The sequence below is a fragment of the Daucus carota genome, chromosome 2 (genome assembly GCF_001625215.2).
Source record: "Daucus carota subsp. sativus chromosome 2, DH1 v3.0, whole genome shotgun sequence".
NCBI classification, from domain to species: Eukaryota; Viridiplantae; Streptophyta; class Magnoliopsida; order Apiales; family Apiaceae; genus Daucus; species Daucus carota.
In genome coordinates this window covers 3,245,103-3,261,207 of record NC_030382.2, presented here as the reverse complement: position 1 = coordinate 3,261,207, position 16,105 = coordinate 3,245,103, and the positions used below count along the sequence as shown (strand labels likewise).

Sequence of the window (16,105 nt, the reverse complement as noted above, 5' to 3'; positions counted from 1 at the left end):
ACCCCTAAATTTTCAAGAATATTTTTAATAAAATATTAATCGTAATAGAATTAGCATACACACAACTGGTTGTATGATGAATCAAGACCATCTAATTTCAATGATTTCTCTTATAAAAAAATCATATAATTTCCTTTTTCATTTATTAACTAAAACTTGTAGTTATCTAAAAAAAATTTATATTTCATTGAAAACATAAAAAGTATATTCATTAGATTGAAATTACACACCTAGAGGGGGGGTGAATAGGTGTTATGGCTAATATACCCGATTTTTATAAGTTACCGAATAAATTAATCTGTCAATGACAGCCTGCTGTTAATTTTCAGAGTAAACTGATAGCCTGCTAATAAGATAAATGCAATGCAGATAATGTAAAGCAGTATGCTAGCAACACCAAGAATTTTAGCCAGGTTCGACCCCTAACCCTAATGGTCTACGTCCTGGTCCCCTACCAACTGGTAAGAGATTATATTATTAATCAATAATAACAACGATTACAAGATTCAATAATATAACTCCCTTTCTCCCTTGTTCCTGTTATCAGCCTGCTGAAACCCCTGAACCACGAACCAAAAGCCTACCAAGACCTATACTTCCCAAGTATATTCTCCAAGCTAACTAGTCCCCTTGTTCCCTTGTTTCACAAGCTCGATACACAGCAACAAAACATTACACCTTGAACAATACAATGAATAAGTGTAATACAACCGAAACTATGAACTCTCAATATAGATATATATGCAAATATAAGCACTAGAGCTCAATAAAGATTTAGCAATGTAAAGAGTTGTATTTCAGAAAGCTTGGTGTGTTCTCCTTGTTCTCTTCCGAAAATGAAAGCACACACAAATTTATATACATCATACCAACGGTCATAATCCAACAAACTTCCCAACGATCTTGGTAACAACCTCACGTTTAAATTTGAATTGAATGATGAACGTTTGAATGATATATGTTTACTGAGTAAAAGATAAAACACGTTTGAAATCATCTCAGTAAGACATTTAAACTAAAACCCGTTTGAAACAAAATAGGAGTTTGTTAAAGATAAAATCGATTTGAAATAAAATCTCCTATTTGTTAGGAAAACGTTTTTGAATGAAACTCTTTATAAAACTGAGCTCTAATATTTATATCAGATATATATAAATATTAGAATCCTTACAAAGTCGTTTCCTATTAAATCTCCTTGAAAATAGACTTTGATCTTTATCCGATGGTTTCTCTGTTCACGCTGTAAGCCTGCTGATAGCTTGTAAATATTCCTGTAAGCTTGCTGACAGCTATAATCATGCTAACATCCTGAAATACTGTTAGTCCGCATAAACAACCTTTGATAGCATGCTAACACATATCAGTTTCATGTTATTAGCTTGCTGTTAGTGTCATCATCAAAACCTTGAGAGTATCAATCTCCCCCTTTTTGATGATTACACTATATTAGGAAAAGTAATAAACTCCCCCTAAATATAGCAATCTAATATCACTAAACTTTAACAATTATCACAGAGAATATAATCTAACAAATATATCTAATTCACAGATATGCAAAATTTAACACAGAAACAATTAATCAAAGCAAATTGCATAGATATTCCAAATAATCCTAACCAGGATAAACCACCTGGTATCCAAAATATTATCCAAACAAAATCAAACCAAATTAACTCAGGATAAACCACCTGAGACCAGCAAATTCAAATCCAAACCAACCAACAAAAACTTAGTCTTAGAAACAAACTTAGAAACAAATAAACTTAGGGCCAAATAATGTACTTAAGCAGATAAAACACTTAAGTAAAGTCTTATTTTCCTAATTTCCTCCCCCTTAATCATTAAAAAGGTGAGAAAATCAAGATCCAGCCTTGTCCTGTTCATTCTTCTCCAGTCCAAACTTCTTGACAAGCTCTGCAGCAATCACATTCCGAGCTAGCATTTCTTCCCCTGCAGCAGCATACTTGGAGTCCGTTCCAGCATACAATGTAGATGAAGATGAAGGTATTCTTGCAGGCATACAATGTGTGGGAAGCAGTAGAGCCCAAAGACCCCAAGACAGTCATTGAGGACAAGGCAGACAAGCGGGCTATGGCGATGATTTATCAATCTATCTCAGAAGAATTGTTGTTGACGCTAGCAGAACGTACGACTGCAAAAGACATGTGGGAGGCTATTAAAACGGCTTCTCTGGGTGCTGATAGAGTCAAAAAGGCTAAGGCACAAACTCTCAAGGCTGAGTTTGAGTCATTAACCATGAAAGATTCAGAACAATTGGATGATTTTTGCTTGAAATTGAATGGCTTGGTCGCGAGGATCAGGGCACTTGGTGAATCAATTGGAGAAGCGTATGTTGTGAAAAAGATTTTAAGGGCAGTGCCAACAAAGTTTCTACAGATTGCTTCAGCCCTTGAGCAGTTTGGAAACCTTGAAACAATGTCCATTGAGGAGGTAATCGGCTCTTTGAAAGCTCATGAGGAACGTCTTTCGGGACAGGTGGAGAGCAAGGAGGGTCAGCAACTTTTGATGACTGAGGAAGAATGGTCCAAACATGAAGCCACAAATGGAAAGCTCTTGCTTACACGAGAAGAGTGGCTGCAACGATCAAATCGAGGTGGAAACCAAAGAAGTCGTGAAAGAATCGACAGGAGTAAGATTAAGTGTTTTAATTATGGAACATATGGCCATTTCGCAGCGGAGTGTAGAAAGCCAAAAAGGGACAGAGTGCAGCGTGGTGAGGCAAATCTAACTTAAACTACTGATGATGAACCTGCTCTTTTGATGGCCATGACTGATAATGCCATAGATGGCGTGATCTTTTTAAGTGAAGGTGAAAATTTGATGAAAAAGAGGTTGCAGAAAACATGTGGTATCTCGACAATGGTGCGAGTAACCATATGACCAGATGTCGTGACAAATTCGAGAGTTTGGAAAAATCCAAGCACGGACAGGTTAAATTTGGTGATGGTTCATTGGTACAAATCGAGGGAAAAGGGACAATAAACATGGTTTGCAAGAACGGAGAGATCAAGAAGCTTCATGGTGTTTACTATATCCCTACTCTACGTAGCAACATCATAAGCCTGGGTCAGCTTTCAGAAGAAGGGTACCGAGTTGTTTTGAATGGGGAAAGTTTGTGGGTTTACGATAGCTGTGGCCGACTCATGATGCACGTACAGAGGTCTACAAATCGCCTTTATAAGATTCATATCGAAAACAGCAAGGAGATGTGTTTGCTGACAAGAAAGGAAGAGGAAACTTGGCTTTGGCACTCAAGACTTGGGCATGTTAACTTCAAGGCTATGCAGTTGATGGCAAGAAACAAAATGGTGCATGATTTTCCCGCAATCCACTTGCCAAAAGATCTATGTAGCAGCTGCCTTCTGACAAAACAACAACGTAAGCCTTTCTCTCATTCAAATTTCGTTGCTAAATCTGTCTTAGAATTGATACATGGCGATTTATGTGGACCTATCTCACCTACCACCCCTGCTGGTAACAAATATTTTATGCTCTTGGTCGATGACTTTAGTCGTATGATGTGGGTTTACATGCTAAAAACAAAAGATGAAGCCTTAAGCTGTTTTAAACGATTTAAACTGTTAGTTGAGAATGGTACCAAGAACACTATACAAGTATTTCGTACTGATCGTGGAGGCGAGTTCTGCTCCAAAGAGTTCAAAAATTTCTGTGCAGATTCAGGCATTCTCAGGCATTATACGGCACCCTACACACCGCAACAAAACGGTGTTGTAGAGCGTCGTAATCGTACCGTGACAGCTATGGCCAGAAGTCTGTTAAAAGAAAGGTCTGTACCAGCCCAATTTTGGGGAGAAGCAGTAAAGCATGCTGTTTATGTGCTCAATAAATTGCCTACACGCTCTCTCTCACAGATCACTCCTCATGAAGCTTGGTTTGGGCAAAAACCAAGTGTTGCAGACTTGAAGATTTTTGGTTGTATGTGTTATATGAAGGTTCCATCAGTATTCACTCGAAAACTGGATGATCGAAGTCATGTGTTAGTACATTTTGGGAGAGAATCAGGGACAAAGGCATACCGCCTATATGATCCCACCTCAGACCGTATTCACGTTTCACGTGATGTGATGTTTGATGAATCAAAAGGCTGGAATTGGTCTGTTTCCAGTCATGTCGAAGAAGTGCCCACACAATCTCTTGTTTTTCCTGACCTCAGTCTTAAGAATGACAGTGCAGAACCTCTCACACCACCATCTATGTCTCAGCCCTCTTCTCCAAGCTCTGTCACTGGTTCTGTTACACCTGAAAGTGCACCACAACGCTTACGGGCTCTTTCTGATATCTACAATGCTACTGAGGTTGTTGAGCTCGAAGAAGAACTATTTTTGTCTGGTATAGATGAACCGGTTACTTTTGAGCAAGCCATCAAATATGAAGCTTGGCGTGTTGCAATGGACACAGAGATTGCTACAATTGAGAAGAACCAGACTTGGGAGCTTACAGATTTACCACAAGGTCACAAGGCCATTGATCTCAAGTGGGTGTTTAAATTAAAACGAGATACCTCAGATGCTATCACTAAACACAAAGCACGCCTGGTGGCGAAAGGCTATGCACAACAACCTGGTATTGACTACAACGAAGTATTTGCCCCAGTGACTCGATTGGAAACGGTGCGGCTACTTCTAGCTCTTGCTGCTAAAAATGAATGGGAGGTTCACCATCTCGATGTTAAATCCGCTTTTCTGAATGGAGTTCTCGATGAAGAAGTGTACGTTGCTCAGCCCAAAGGATATGTGAAAGCAGGTTCTGAGACTAAGGTCTATAAACTTCTAAAAGCTCTTTATGGTCTCTGTCAGGCACCTCGCGCCTGGTACGCTCAATTAAACAAGTGTTTACTTCGTTTGGGTTTCATCAAATGTCCCTACGAACATGCTGTTTACACCCGTAAGAACGGAACTGATTCGTTAATTGTTGGTGTTTATGTGGACGACTTAATCATCACTGGTACATCCGTTTCAGCCATTGTCAAATTCAAGGGGGAGATGAATCATGAATTTGGAATGACTGACCTTGGCAAATTATCTTACTACCTGGGATTGGAGGTTGAGCAACACAAAGGATGTATAGAGATAAAGCAGACAGCGTATGCGAAGAAGGTGCTGCAACGAGCTGGTTTAAGTGAGTGTAACTCTGTAAAATACCCCATGGAGTTTAATTTACAGATTGATGCGGACAGAGCTGGTGAAGCTGTGAATTCGACCTGGTTTATACACGACCTGACATAGCTTATTCGGTAGGAATAGTCAGTCGTTACATGGAGAGACCCACGGTGATGCATTTAAAAGCAATAAAGAGAATTTGTCGATACTTGAAGGGTACCTTGCACTATGGATTGGTCTACACAAAAGGTAAGGGGAATTATTAAAAACACTTTTAGCCATGTCACATAGGTTAACTGGCGGGGATTCCCCACTAGATTAAGGCCTGGCCACAGCAATCCATAATATTCATGTGTTTATTTATTTCTTTGAGTTTATTAAGTACTGAATCGATAGATTGAGGTTTAAAATTCGTTATGTTTTATGGCTGGGAGCCCAAAAACAGGTATTAATGTTGTGTTTTAAATCCTAGTTTTCTCATTAGTGATTGTTTATAATTATCACTACAAGGAAAACAGGTTCCCACAACTATTTGTCACCCATGTCTCTGAAATTTCCCGTTGACTATCGGACCGCCCTCTCATTTTTATCAGAAAAGTCCAGTTTAACCATTGTTAGAACAATATAGCACAATAGTTTCCTGTTATTTGTTAAACTTACTTATGAACAACATTGTCTTATAAAGGACAATTGTTAAAAGACATATAATACAACGGTTTTAGGTGACAAACAATGGGGTATACATGTCAAGTAAGGCATTCTATTTTTTTTTAATATTTTTCTGACAACGTTACATCGACATCCCTGTGGTCGGAAAGCATGGCAACAATAGGTCTGAAAAAGATGCCTTGTAGTAGCTTTTTGTAGACGACAGTTTAAGGCAAGAACATTTATGCAAGAGGTTTTGAAACAATAGTTTTCTAACTTACACACAACATTTTATTAGAGTCAACCAAAGCTGTCTATTTTCATTTATATTTCTATAAACAATAGTAACTTCTTTCCCGGTGGTGTCAAAGCATGATAACAACTACTTTGTAAAACAAAGCTTTGTTATAGCTTGTTGTAAACAACAGTTGGAGCAAGTACCATTGTGAGAGGTCCTTCAAGCAACCACTCATCATTTTATCCAATATGAGAGTTGTTCAAAAAAAATGTTTGGGTTATCCATCATAGTTGTTTAGCTTTTGAGACAAGTCTTTGTTATATTTCCTAGTTGGAATGTTGATGGAGCAATAAGTTTTAAGTATTTTACTGGTTATTAGATTGTTGTGAGCACAATTGTTGTTTTTTATTTCCAAACCCATTATCTGTTAATATGTAAACTTTTTGTATATAAATTTCACAATTGCTATAAACCACATGTGCTCAAGCATGTATATATTAACCACCTGTTGAAAACACATGTAAACCAACTTCTTAAACATATATATAAACCAACCACAATCCACAATCCAAACATCAAAACATGAAAACCGACCTAGCAGTAATCCAGACAATCCGACCAAGCACTAATCCACAAACTAAACAACCAACGTCTAGCTTAAGTTCATCAACCACAAACCAAACATCATCATCATCAAACTACAAGTATGATGAGCAAAATACCTAACATTCAACATTACAAGCTTAATTTATAACTAGTTCAAAAGAAATGGCCACTGTAGAACCTAACTTGCATGACGTTTCATAAAGTATTTGGCAAGATTAGTCCGGACCTCGTTAATATGATCTTCACTATAAACTATGTTCAACCTACGCCGCCAGTGAAAAATATAATAATTTTTGTAAGTCAATGGTTTTACGAGTGTATGATTAAATACAGAATCGGTGAGAAAATCCAAATTAAAGAAAGTAAAATTAAATAACTAGAAGTATGAATTAGTACTACCATATTTTCCCATATAAAATTTAATGTCACATTAAAGAAAATAAGATACACCAAATTAATATAGCATTGCAAAATACGATCGATCACAAAGGGACAATACTTAACACACAAACTACGGAAGTTATTCTTACTTGTGGACAAAATCTACCCATTCCCCATTTGCAATTCGACGTTTAAGTGGGTCCATATAGTAGACTGTTTCAGCGTTGGGATTGACAATTGTCAAGGTTCCTATATACGGAAACATGAATTTCAGTAAAAATTCAACATTTAAATGGAAAGAAATATTATCAAATTTGACAGCAATATTTCAACCATTGCATTTAGAATTTGGAAGTTATATACTGTAGCTAGCAATTATATAGATAATCACACATTATTATAAGGCATGATAAAGTATTGACCCTTCGTAGCATCCATGAATCGTGTAGCCGGTGCACGCGACCTCGTTGCATTAGCACATCCAATGGCACCAATTGTGCTTGGATCTACAAAGCTTATCATGTTCGTCATCTTGTTCTTTTTGACATGATCATTTAAGAAGCTATACATATAATTAAGCAGCAGTGAGCAAAGATTCTTATATTAATTCCACCACTATTCTATGAGAAAAAAAAATATTTGGTTAAATTTGAACTAATTGACACTGCCATTTCCCCTACAGAGCAAATTTCATGTATATCTGATAAGTAAACAACTTGCTTCGTTGTAAAGCCACAGGCTTCTTTGCTTGACTCGAATGAAACTGTTCGGCCATCAGTCAAGACATCTTTTGCCCATGTCCACAAGCATTTCAATGCTTATGGAAAATTTTCACCCATCTAAACTACAAGCTGAGGTTCAACGTCTGCATTTAAAAAGTTTTCTTTGTTTTCTTGCCCTGAACTTTCTTGGCTCTCTAAAAAAGTGGACATGAAAATAGTCAAATTATATATATATATATATATATATATATATATATATTATGTATATATATATATATATATATATATATATATATATTTAATAGACACCTGCTAGATTAGTGAAGATGCTAAAAAAATTTAAAATACCCTTCTAACTTTTCGAGTAGACACAAATTTGACAGTGTCATTGTCCTGGTGCACAGTCATAATCTCATCACCTACCGGGAATGGAATCTTTGCACTACGACCATCAATGACTTGATTCTCTCCTCCAAGTCTGACTCCATGAATCGTCTGCTCATGTCTTTCAACAGCAGGGACTTCATCGATCTTTCCTGTCGCAATAATGTTGCTCAATGATCCAACAACCAATTTGGCTACATGACTCTGAGACGCATCCCCAGTCATTACCCCACCTTTATCTTTTTTTTCATACCCACCCTCATCATCCTCAAGAACTACCCTGTTATCTTGCTCAACATCCTCAACAAAATCAACAAATAAAGTATCATACACAAACTAATGACTCAAAATTCTTAAAACATAATCCAAACCTTGAAACCCTAAATGGTACATAATCCAAACATAAATATCAACTAATACACACTCATACATACTCGTACAAACTCAGTGCATACAAACAAATATGAAACCCACAAACTCGATCAGTGCATGCAAATAAATATGAAACCCCCAAATAATATATGAACTAAAAATTCAGAAATTGAAACCCAGATAATATGAAACTCACTGCATAATATAGCTTAATATAGCATGTATAAACCCAAATTTGTGTAGAACTCAAAAAATCCCAAATTACAGGAGGGTTTCATAAACTTGATGAGGGTTTAGGGTTTCATACTTGTACTATGAAGAGGAGCTGAAATATCAAGAACCAAGTTGAAAGCTGGAAGTGTAGATAACTATTTTCGTAGTAGTTGAACCTGAATATGTATTCCTTATCACATAGCAGTTTATTTTTTTGACATTTTTAAAGTTTATAATTAGTGTGTATGATGACATAGGACCGATTCCCACTCCAGAATATTTTTTCATAATTCACCAATTTTCTACAAATTTTGGTTGGATTTTTTTAGGGGCCGAAGTTGATGAATTTTCTACCCATTTCGATTTTTTTAGGTGGCTAAGTTGATGTTTTGGTAATGTTATTGGTTGAAAAATAGAAAACATTTTATTGATTGATAAATGTACAAGCAACTCATGAAAGTAATGTTTTTATAATTGAAAGCCATATGTTAAGCCTATTTGTATTTAATAGGAATTAACTCAACTCTGATAAGAAAGCAAGTAAATAGCAAGTATTGTTATCCGGAATCCGTACGAAGAACGTCAAATGATTTATTGAAGATTTTATGTCAGAAGAATTTCAGGATGCTGCTGCAAACCACTGGAAGAAGTTCATTAATATGATCAAGCCTCAGTGTACAAATAATCTTTTGTAGCACGTCCAGAAGATCAGAAGGTATAAAGTTTCAATACTTTATTTATTCAGAAGATTCCATCATTGTGTCTACAAATGAAGAAGAACTAAGAAGACGAAGAATCGACGAACAAGTCACAGCTTAATTGTTTAAATGACAAGGAATATTTAATTGAGCTAGTTACAGATGAACCAGACAGTACATTTGTGTATCAGGTCATCAGATTAATTATTCTACGTCAAAAGAAAGTGGTCGTTCATTCAAGTCGAAGATCTTAATTGTTTACAGAAGACTGAAGACTCTGAAGAAGAAGAAAAGGGATAATTGATTATCTAATTATTTAATCCACTTCTCAAAATAATTATATATGATGTGTAATTTATTTATTAAATTAATTCTATCTCGAATTAATTTAATTTATGAATTTATGCATTTAATATAATTAAGTGGATGTTAATTGGATAATTAATTAATGAAATATAAGCAATTGTCTTGTTGGAATACAAGGGAAGACAATCAGGATGATTGTCTTGCATAAACAACAAGGTAAGACAATCTTCCAGATTGTCTTACCGTGTAAATCCTCTTCCAACACACGGTAAGACAATCTGTCAGATTGTCTTACCGTCCCATACAATTGTCTTACCGTGTGGATGCCAAGACAATCCTTGTGATTGTCTTACCGTGTGGCTTCCATGACAATCCTTCTGATTGTCTTACCGTTTGGAGTGTAAGACAATCCTACAGATTGTCTTACCGTGCCCTGATTGTCTTACCGTGTCCCTGGGATTGTCTTACCACTTCAGATTGTCTTACTAAGCTATAGACAATGCTTATGATTGTCTTACCTTATGTTTCTCAGCAAGACAAAGTGCTAAATTGTCTTAGCAACCACTAGATTGTCTTTGCCACCATTGTCTTGCCTAGTTCTTGAGATTTGCCTATAAATATGGTTCATTCTCATTCATTTGTAAGTGTTCAAAGTGCTTGTAAGCTTTCAAGTTGTGCTAAACTTGCTATTCGTTAAATCCGCAGTTTACTGTGCTTTGATCAATCGGTTGTTTTGTTCTGCTGAGTTAGAATACTTTCTGTCAAATTTATTCTACGAACTAGTGGACATTAAAACGAACCATATTAATTATATAACGGCTTAAAACATTGTTATATTAATTAATCTTAATCTGATTAACAAGTTATATTCCAATCAGATTTATTCCGCCGCGATTATTTTTAAGTGACGATTGTATTCAACCCCCCCTTCTACAATCGTTCCAGGACCTAACAATTGGCATCAGAGCGGTTGATACCATTTTACCGTATCAGATCCTATACAAACTCTGTAACGTCCAAATATTTTTTATTCGAATTAATTTTATTCCAAAAATTAATTTCGATTAAAAATATTTTTCTTTCAAAAATCCAAATCTCTTCCAAACACTATTCACATTAAATCCAAATATTTTTTATTTCGAATTATTTTTTTTTTTTTAAAAATTAATTTTGATTTAAAATATTTTTCTTTCAAAAATCCAAATCTCTTCCAAACACTATTCACTTCAAATTTAAATATTTTAATTCGAATTAATTTTTTTAAAAAAATTAATTTTGATTTAAAATATTTTTCTTTCAAAAATCCAAATCTCTTCCAAACACTATTCACTTCAAATTTAAATATTTTTTAATTCGAAATAATTTTTTTAAAAAAAAATTAATTTTGATTTAAAATATTTTTCTTTCAAAAATCTAAATCTCTTCCAAACACTATTCACTTCAAATTTAAATATTTTTTAATTCGAATTAATTTTTTTTAAAAAAAATTAATTTTAATTTAAAATATTTTTCTTTCAAAAATCCATTTCTCATCCAAACACTATTCTTTTTAAATCTCTAAACATGAGTACACAAAAGATTAGTAGCATTAAAATCCCACCGTTCAGCAAAGAAGACTTTGGCTTATGGAAAAGGCACATGTTACTATTCCTTCGCACTGCGAACAGAAAATACATCGGGATTCTGAACAAGGGTGTTTCTACTCCGATGAACGTCATATTAGCACACGAAGAAGATGGTGTGTTAATACCTCATCAGACCATTCCGAAAGAACTTTCTGAGTACACAGATGAAGAGATTGAATAGATGAACCTGGATGATGCTCTTCAACTGATCTTAGTTGAATCCCTAGATCCTGTTATGTACAATGCTGTTGTTAATTGTACGAACGCGAAGCAAATCTGGGATACACTAGAGATCATAAACGAAGGCTCAGAAGAAGTTAGGGAAAATAAGAAAGAGATACTGATGGCTCAGTATGAACAGTTTGGTTCCAATCCCGGTGAAGGGATTTCAGAAGTATTTATCAGACTCAATAATCTGATTAATAACTTGAATCTGAATGGGAAATACTACGACAAGAAAGAGGTCAACATGAAGTTTCTCTTAACCCTTCCCGAACATCTGGAACACAGAATCACTGCTATCAGAGAAAGTAGAGATCTGAATGAGATTTCTCTGGAGAGACTCTACGGAATTTTGAAAACTTATGAACTCGAGCAAGTTCAAAGTAAGCAGAGATATGGCCGGGGTAAAACACTGAACCATTCGAGAGCTCTAGTTGTTGAGTCACCTGCACCGGAAGAAAAGAAGGATGTTGTTGTTCCTTCTAAGACCACTCAGGAATTTGTTGTACCTGAGATGGGTCAGACTGCTTCTTCCAGTGGTGACGAAGAGTTCTATACAATGGAAGAGCTTGAACAATTAGAAGATCAATCTCTATCACTGTTTGCCAAGAAGTTTGGAAACATGAGATTCAGGAAGAACCCCTCCTACAAGTACAAACCTACTGTCAACAGGTTTCAAAAAGGAGGTTACTCATCTTCTACAAGCAAAGGAGGATACAAGACTGGGATGGTGGATAGAAGCAAGTTCAAATGCTTCAATTGTGGTGAACCGGGACACTTTGCAACTGAATGCAAACAGCCCAAGGTTCAAGGAAAAAGAAAAGATTCGTACGATGAGCTGAAGCAGAAGTATGATGCACTAGTGAGAAAGCATCAGGGTACTTCTAGAAGTCAAAATTTCAAAAGCAAGTCTTATCTGGCAGAAGGGAAAAGCTGGGATGATACAGACAGTGATGAAGAAGAGCAGATAGGGAATGTTGCTCTTATGGCTAATGCTGGATCATCTTCACCTCCTCCTGCTGGAAGCTTTCAGGTAGATCCTACATGCCCTAAACTTTTTATGCAATTAGGACTAGAAAGAGATGATGCTATTAAAAAGATGAAAGCTGCCAATCTTAAAATTGATACATTAGTCTTAGAAATTCATGCTTATAAGATGAATGAGATGAAAGTATTAAAACCTAAAATAGAACAACTGACTATGGATTTAGGATTACAATGTGCTAAAGTCAAAGTTCTAGAGAAAGGTGAGATTGCTTTAAGACTTTAGCTAGACGAAGAGAAAGTGAAATGTAAAGCCTTTAAGGATGCCTCCACTATAGTCAAAGAACTCAATGATAAACAAGAGATCAAGAGAACTGTTGGAATACTATGTCTGCTTATTTTAGAAATTTGCATGCTAAAAATGAAAACACATCACCTAGACAACACACAAACAATAAGCATGCTAGATCAAAGACTGCTAGTCCTTCTCATGTGAGAAAGGAGACTTATGTTCCAAAGCCTAAAACCAAGGTTTATAAGGCTGTTGTTAAGGAAGTAAGTTCAGTCAAGAGTGAGCAAAATATCAGTCCAAGAGGCTCTGTTGTATTACCTGATAGAAATCAATTCTTTAAGTCTGCTGGACCCAATCAAGTGTGGGTCCCAAAGAATGTTTAATCAAGTTGTCTTGTGCAGGGTGCCAGTGGAATTGTACGAGTTACTTGGGTGATTGACAGTGGAGCGTCAATGCACATGACTGGCAATAGATCCCTGCTAGAAGACATAAGAGAAGGAGCTGGCCCAACAGTCAGTTTTGCTGATAATAGCAAAGGTCGTACTGTGGGATATGGCAAGTACAAAATTGGAAGGATCATCATAGAGGATGTTGCCTTAGTTGAAGGACTTCAACATAATCTCCTGAGTGTCAGTCAATTTTGTGACAAAAGATATTATGTTCACTTTGAAAAGGAGATATGTATCATCAAACATATCAAGGATAAGCATCCTTCACTATGTGGTGTAAGGAAAGGCAACATATACGTAGCTGATTTGTCTTCAGGACCAGGAAACGAAGTTCACTGTTTCTACGCCAAAGCGTCTGCTGAAGATAGTTGGTTATGGCATAAGAAGCTCTCACACCTCAACTTCAAAACCATGAACTCTCTAGTCAAGAGAGATCTAGTGAGAGGTTTGCCTTCCCTGGAATTCTCAACTGATGATCTCTGTGAAGCTTGTCAGAAAGAAAAAGCGAAGAGAGCATCTCACAAAGGCAAGACCATCAATACCATTACAGATCCACTCCATTTACTGCATATGGATTTGTTTGGCCCCGTAAATGTTGCATCAATTGAAGGAGGAAGATATGCCTTGGTTATTGTGGATGACTTCTCGAAATTTACTTGGGTTTACTTCCTTACTTCTAAGGATGAAACTCCGTTGACAGTGATTGATCATATAAAGTTAGTTGAATTGGATAAGGGTGTGCCAGTGAAAGCTGTAAGGTCAGATAATGGCATGGAATTCAAGAATCAAACTCTAATCAACTTTTACTCTGAAAAGGGAATTAGAAGGCAGTATTTAGCACCAAGGACTCCTCAGCAGAATGGAGTCGTCGAAAGAAAGAATCGTACATTGATTGAAGCTGCAAGGACAATGATTGCTGAAGCAAAGCTTCCTCTGTACTTTTGGGCTGAACCTGTGTCTACTGCCTGCTATACCCAGAACAGAACTTTGATCAACAAGGATCATATGAAAACTCCATTTCAGCTGTATGACAACAAGAAACCATATGTTAAACATCTTCATGTCTTTGGAGCCAAGTGTTATGTTCTCAAGGATGGTGAAGAGAACTTGAACAAGTTTGAACCAAAGGCATCTGAAGCAATTTTTGTTGGTTATACTAATAATGCTTATAGAGTTTTTGTAATTGATACTCTGTCAGTGAAAGTTAGTGTCAATGTTACATTTGATGACACTAAACTTCCAAGTATACAATCTGCTGATCCATCTGAATCTCTGAAGTTTGACAACTATCAAGATTCTGATTCAGATGATGATGTGCCACCTGAGGTTGCAACAGGTGATGACAACAATGATGATAATGATCCAGGCAATGGTGGAGGAAATGACAATAATGCTGGAGATTCCACTGATGCTAGTGGTGGATCATCAAGTCAACCTGGCAACAACTCAGGGGGAGCTGGTGGATCAACTAGTCATACACATCAGCTTACTGACAATACAGCTGAATCATCTAGGACACAACTTCCAAGGGAAAAGATTTGGAGCAGAGATCATCCCTTTGATCTTATAATTGGTGATCCTGATGTTGGTGTAAGGACTAGAAGTGCTACGACAAATGAATGTCTATTTTCTGGTTTTCTATCACAATTAGAACCAAAGAAAATAGATGAAGCACTGGCTGATCCTGATTGGGTTCTTGCCATGCAAGAAGAACTCAATCAATTTGAGAGACAAGAAGTCTGGGCCCTGGTTCCAAGGCCAAAAGGAAAGTCTACAATTGGAACTAGATGGGTCTTCCGTAACAAGTTAGATGGTGATGACATTGTTGTGAGAAACAAAGCCAGACTGGTCGCAAAAGGTTATTCACAAGAAGAAGGAATTGATTACGATGAAACCTATGCTCCAGTTGCTCGTCTTGAAGCCATCAGAATATTCCTTGCATTTGCTGCACATTCCAACTTCAAAGTTTATCAGATGGATGTGAAGAGTGCATTTCTGAATGGAAAGCTAGAAGAAGAAGTATATCTGGAACAGCCCCCTGGCTTTGAAAATCCAGAATTTGCTGATTTTGTTTACTTCTTATTCAAAGATGTCTATGGGCTCAAGCAGTCACCAAGAACATGGTATGACACTCTCTCTGAGTTTTTAATTGAAAACAATTTCACTAGAGGTGTCATAGACAAAACTCTCTTTTACAAATTGCATGATAATGATATGATATTTGTTCAAATATATGTTGATGATATTATATTTGGTTCTACTAACGATAACTTGTGCAAGAGGTTTGCTAAGTTAATGCAGAGCAATTATGAAATGAGTATGATGGGTGAGCTATCCTACTTTCTTGGTCTTCAAGTAAGCCAAAAGGAAGATGGCATCTTCATTTGCCAGTCAAAATATGTCAGAGATCTTCTGCGAAAGTACAATCTAGAAGACTCTTCTCCGGCAAAGACACCCATGGCCACTGCCACAAAGCTTGACCAGGATAAATCTGGTAAGAAAGTTGATATCTCAAGCTATCGAGGTATGATTGGCTCTTTACTCTATCTCACTGCTAGTAGACCAGATATTATGTTTGCAACATGTTTGTGTGCTAGGTTCCAAGCTGATCCTAAAGAATCACATCTTATAGCCGTCAAAAGAATCTTTAGATATCTTAAGGGTACACCAGGTTTAGGTATTTGGTACCGTAAGAATACTGGTTTTGACTTAACCAGCTATACAGATTCTGATTATGCAGGATGCAGGATTGATAGGAAAAGTACGTCTGGAAGCTGTCAATTTCTAGGACGTCGGTTGGTTTCCTGGTACAGCAAGAAGCAGC

The 16,105-nt window shown here is 36.5% G+C and overlaps 1 protein-coding gene across 1 annotated transcript; it reads left to right on the top strand.

Annotated features, from left to right (window-relative positions):
• The first annotated feature begins 1,992 nt into the window (after nucleotides 1–1,992).
• Nucleotides 1,993–2,754, top strand: LOC108203836 (uncharacterized). The gene has a single exon (XM_017373033.2). The coding sequence runs from the start codon at nucleotides 1,993–1,995 to the stop codon at nucleotides 2,752–2,754; it is 762 nt and encodes a 253-aa protein (XP_017228522.2).
• Nucleotides 2,755–16,105: the final 13,351 nt, after the last annotated feature.

Bases quoted from the DNA above. Each gene is read 5' to 3' on its own strand.
- LOC108203836 (XM_017373033.2), top strand. From the start codon at position 1,993: ATGAAGATGAAGGTATTCTTGCAGGCATACAATGTGTGGGAAGCAGTA.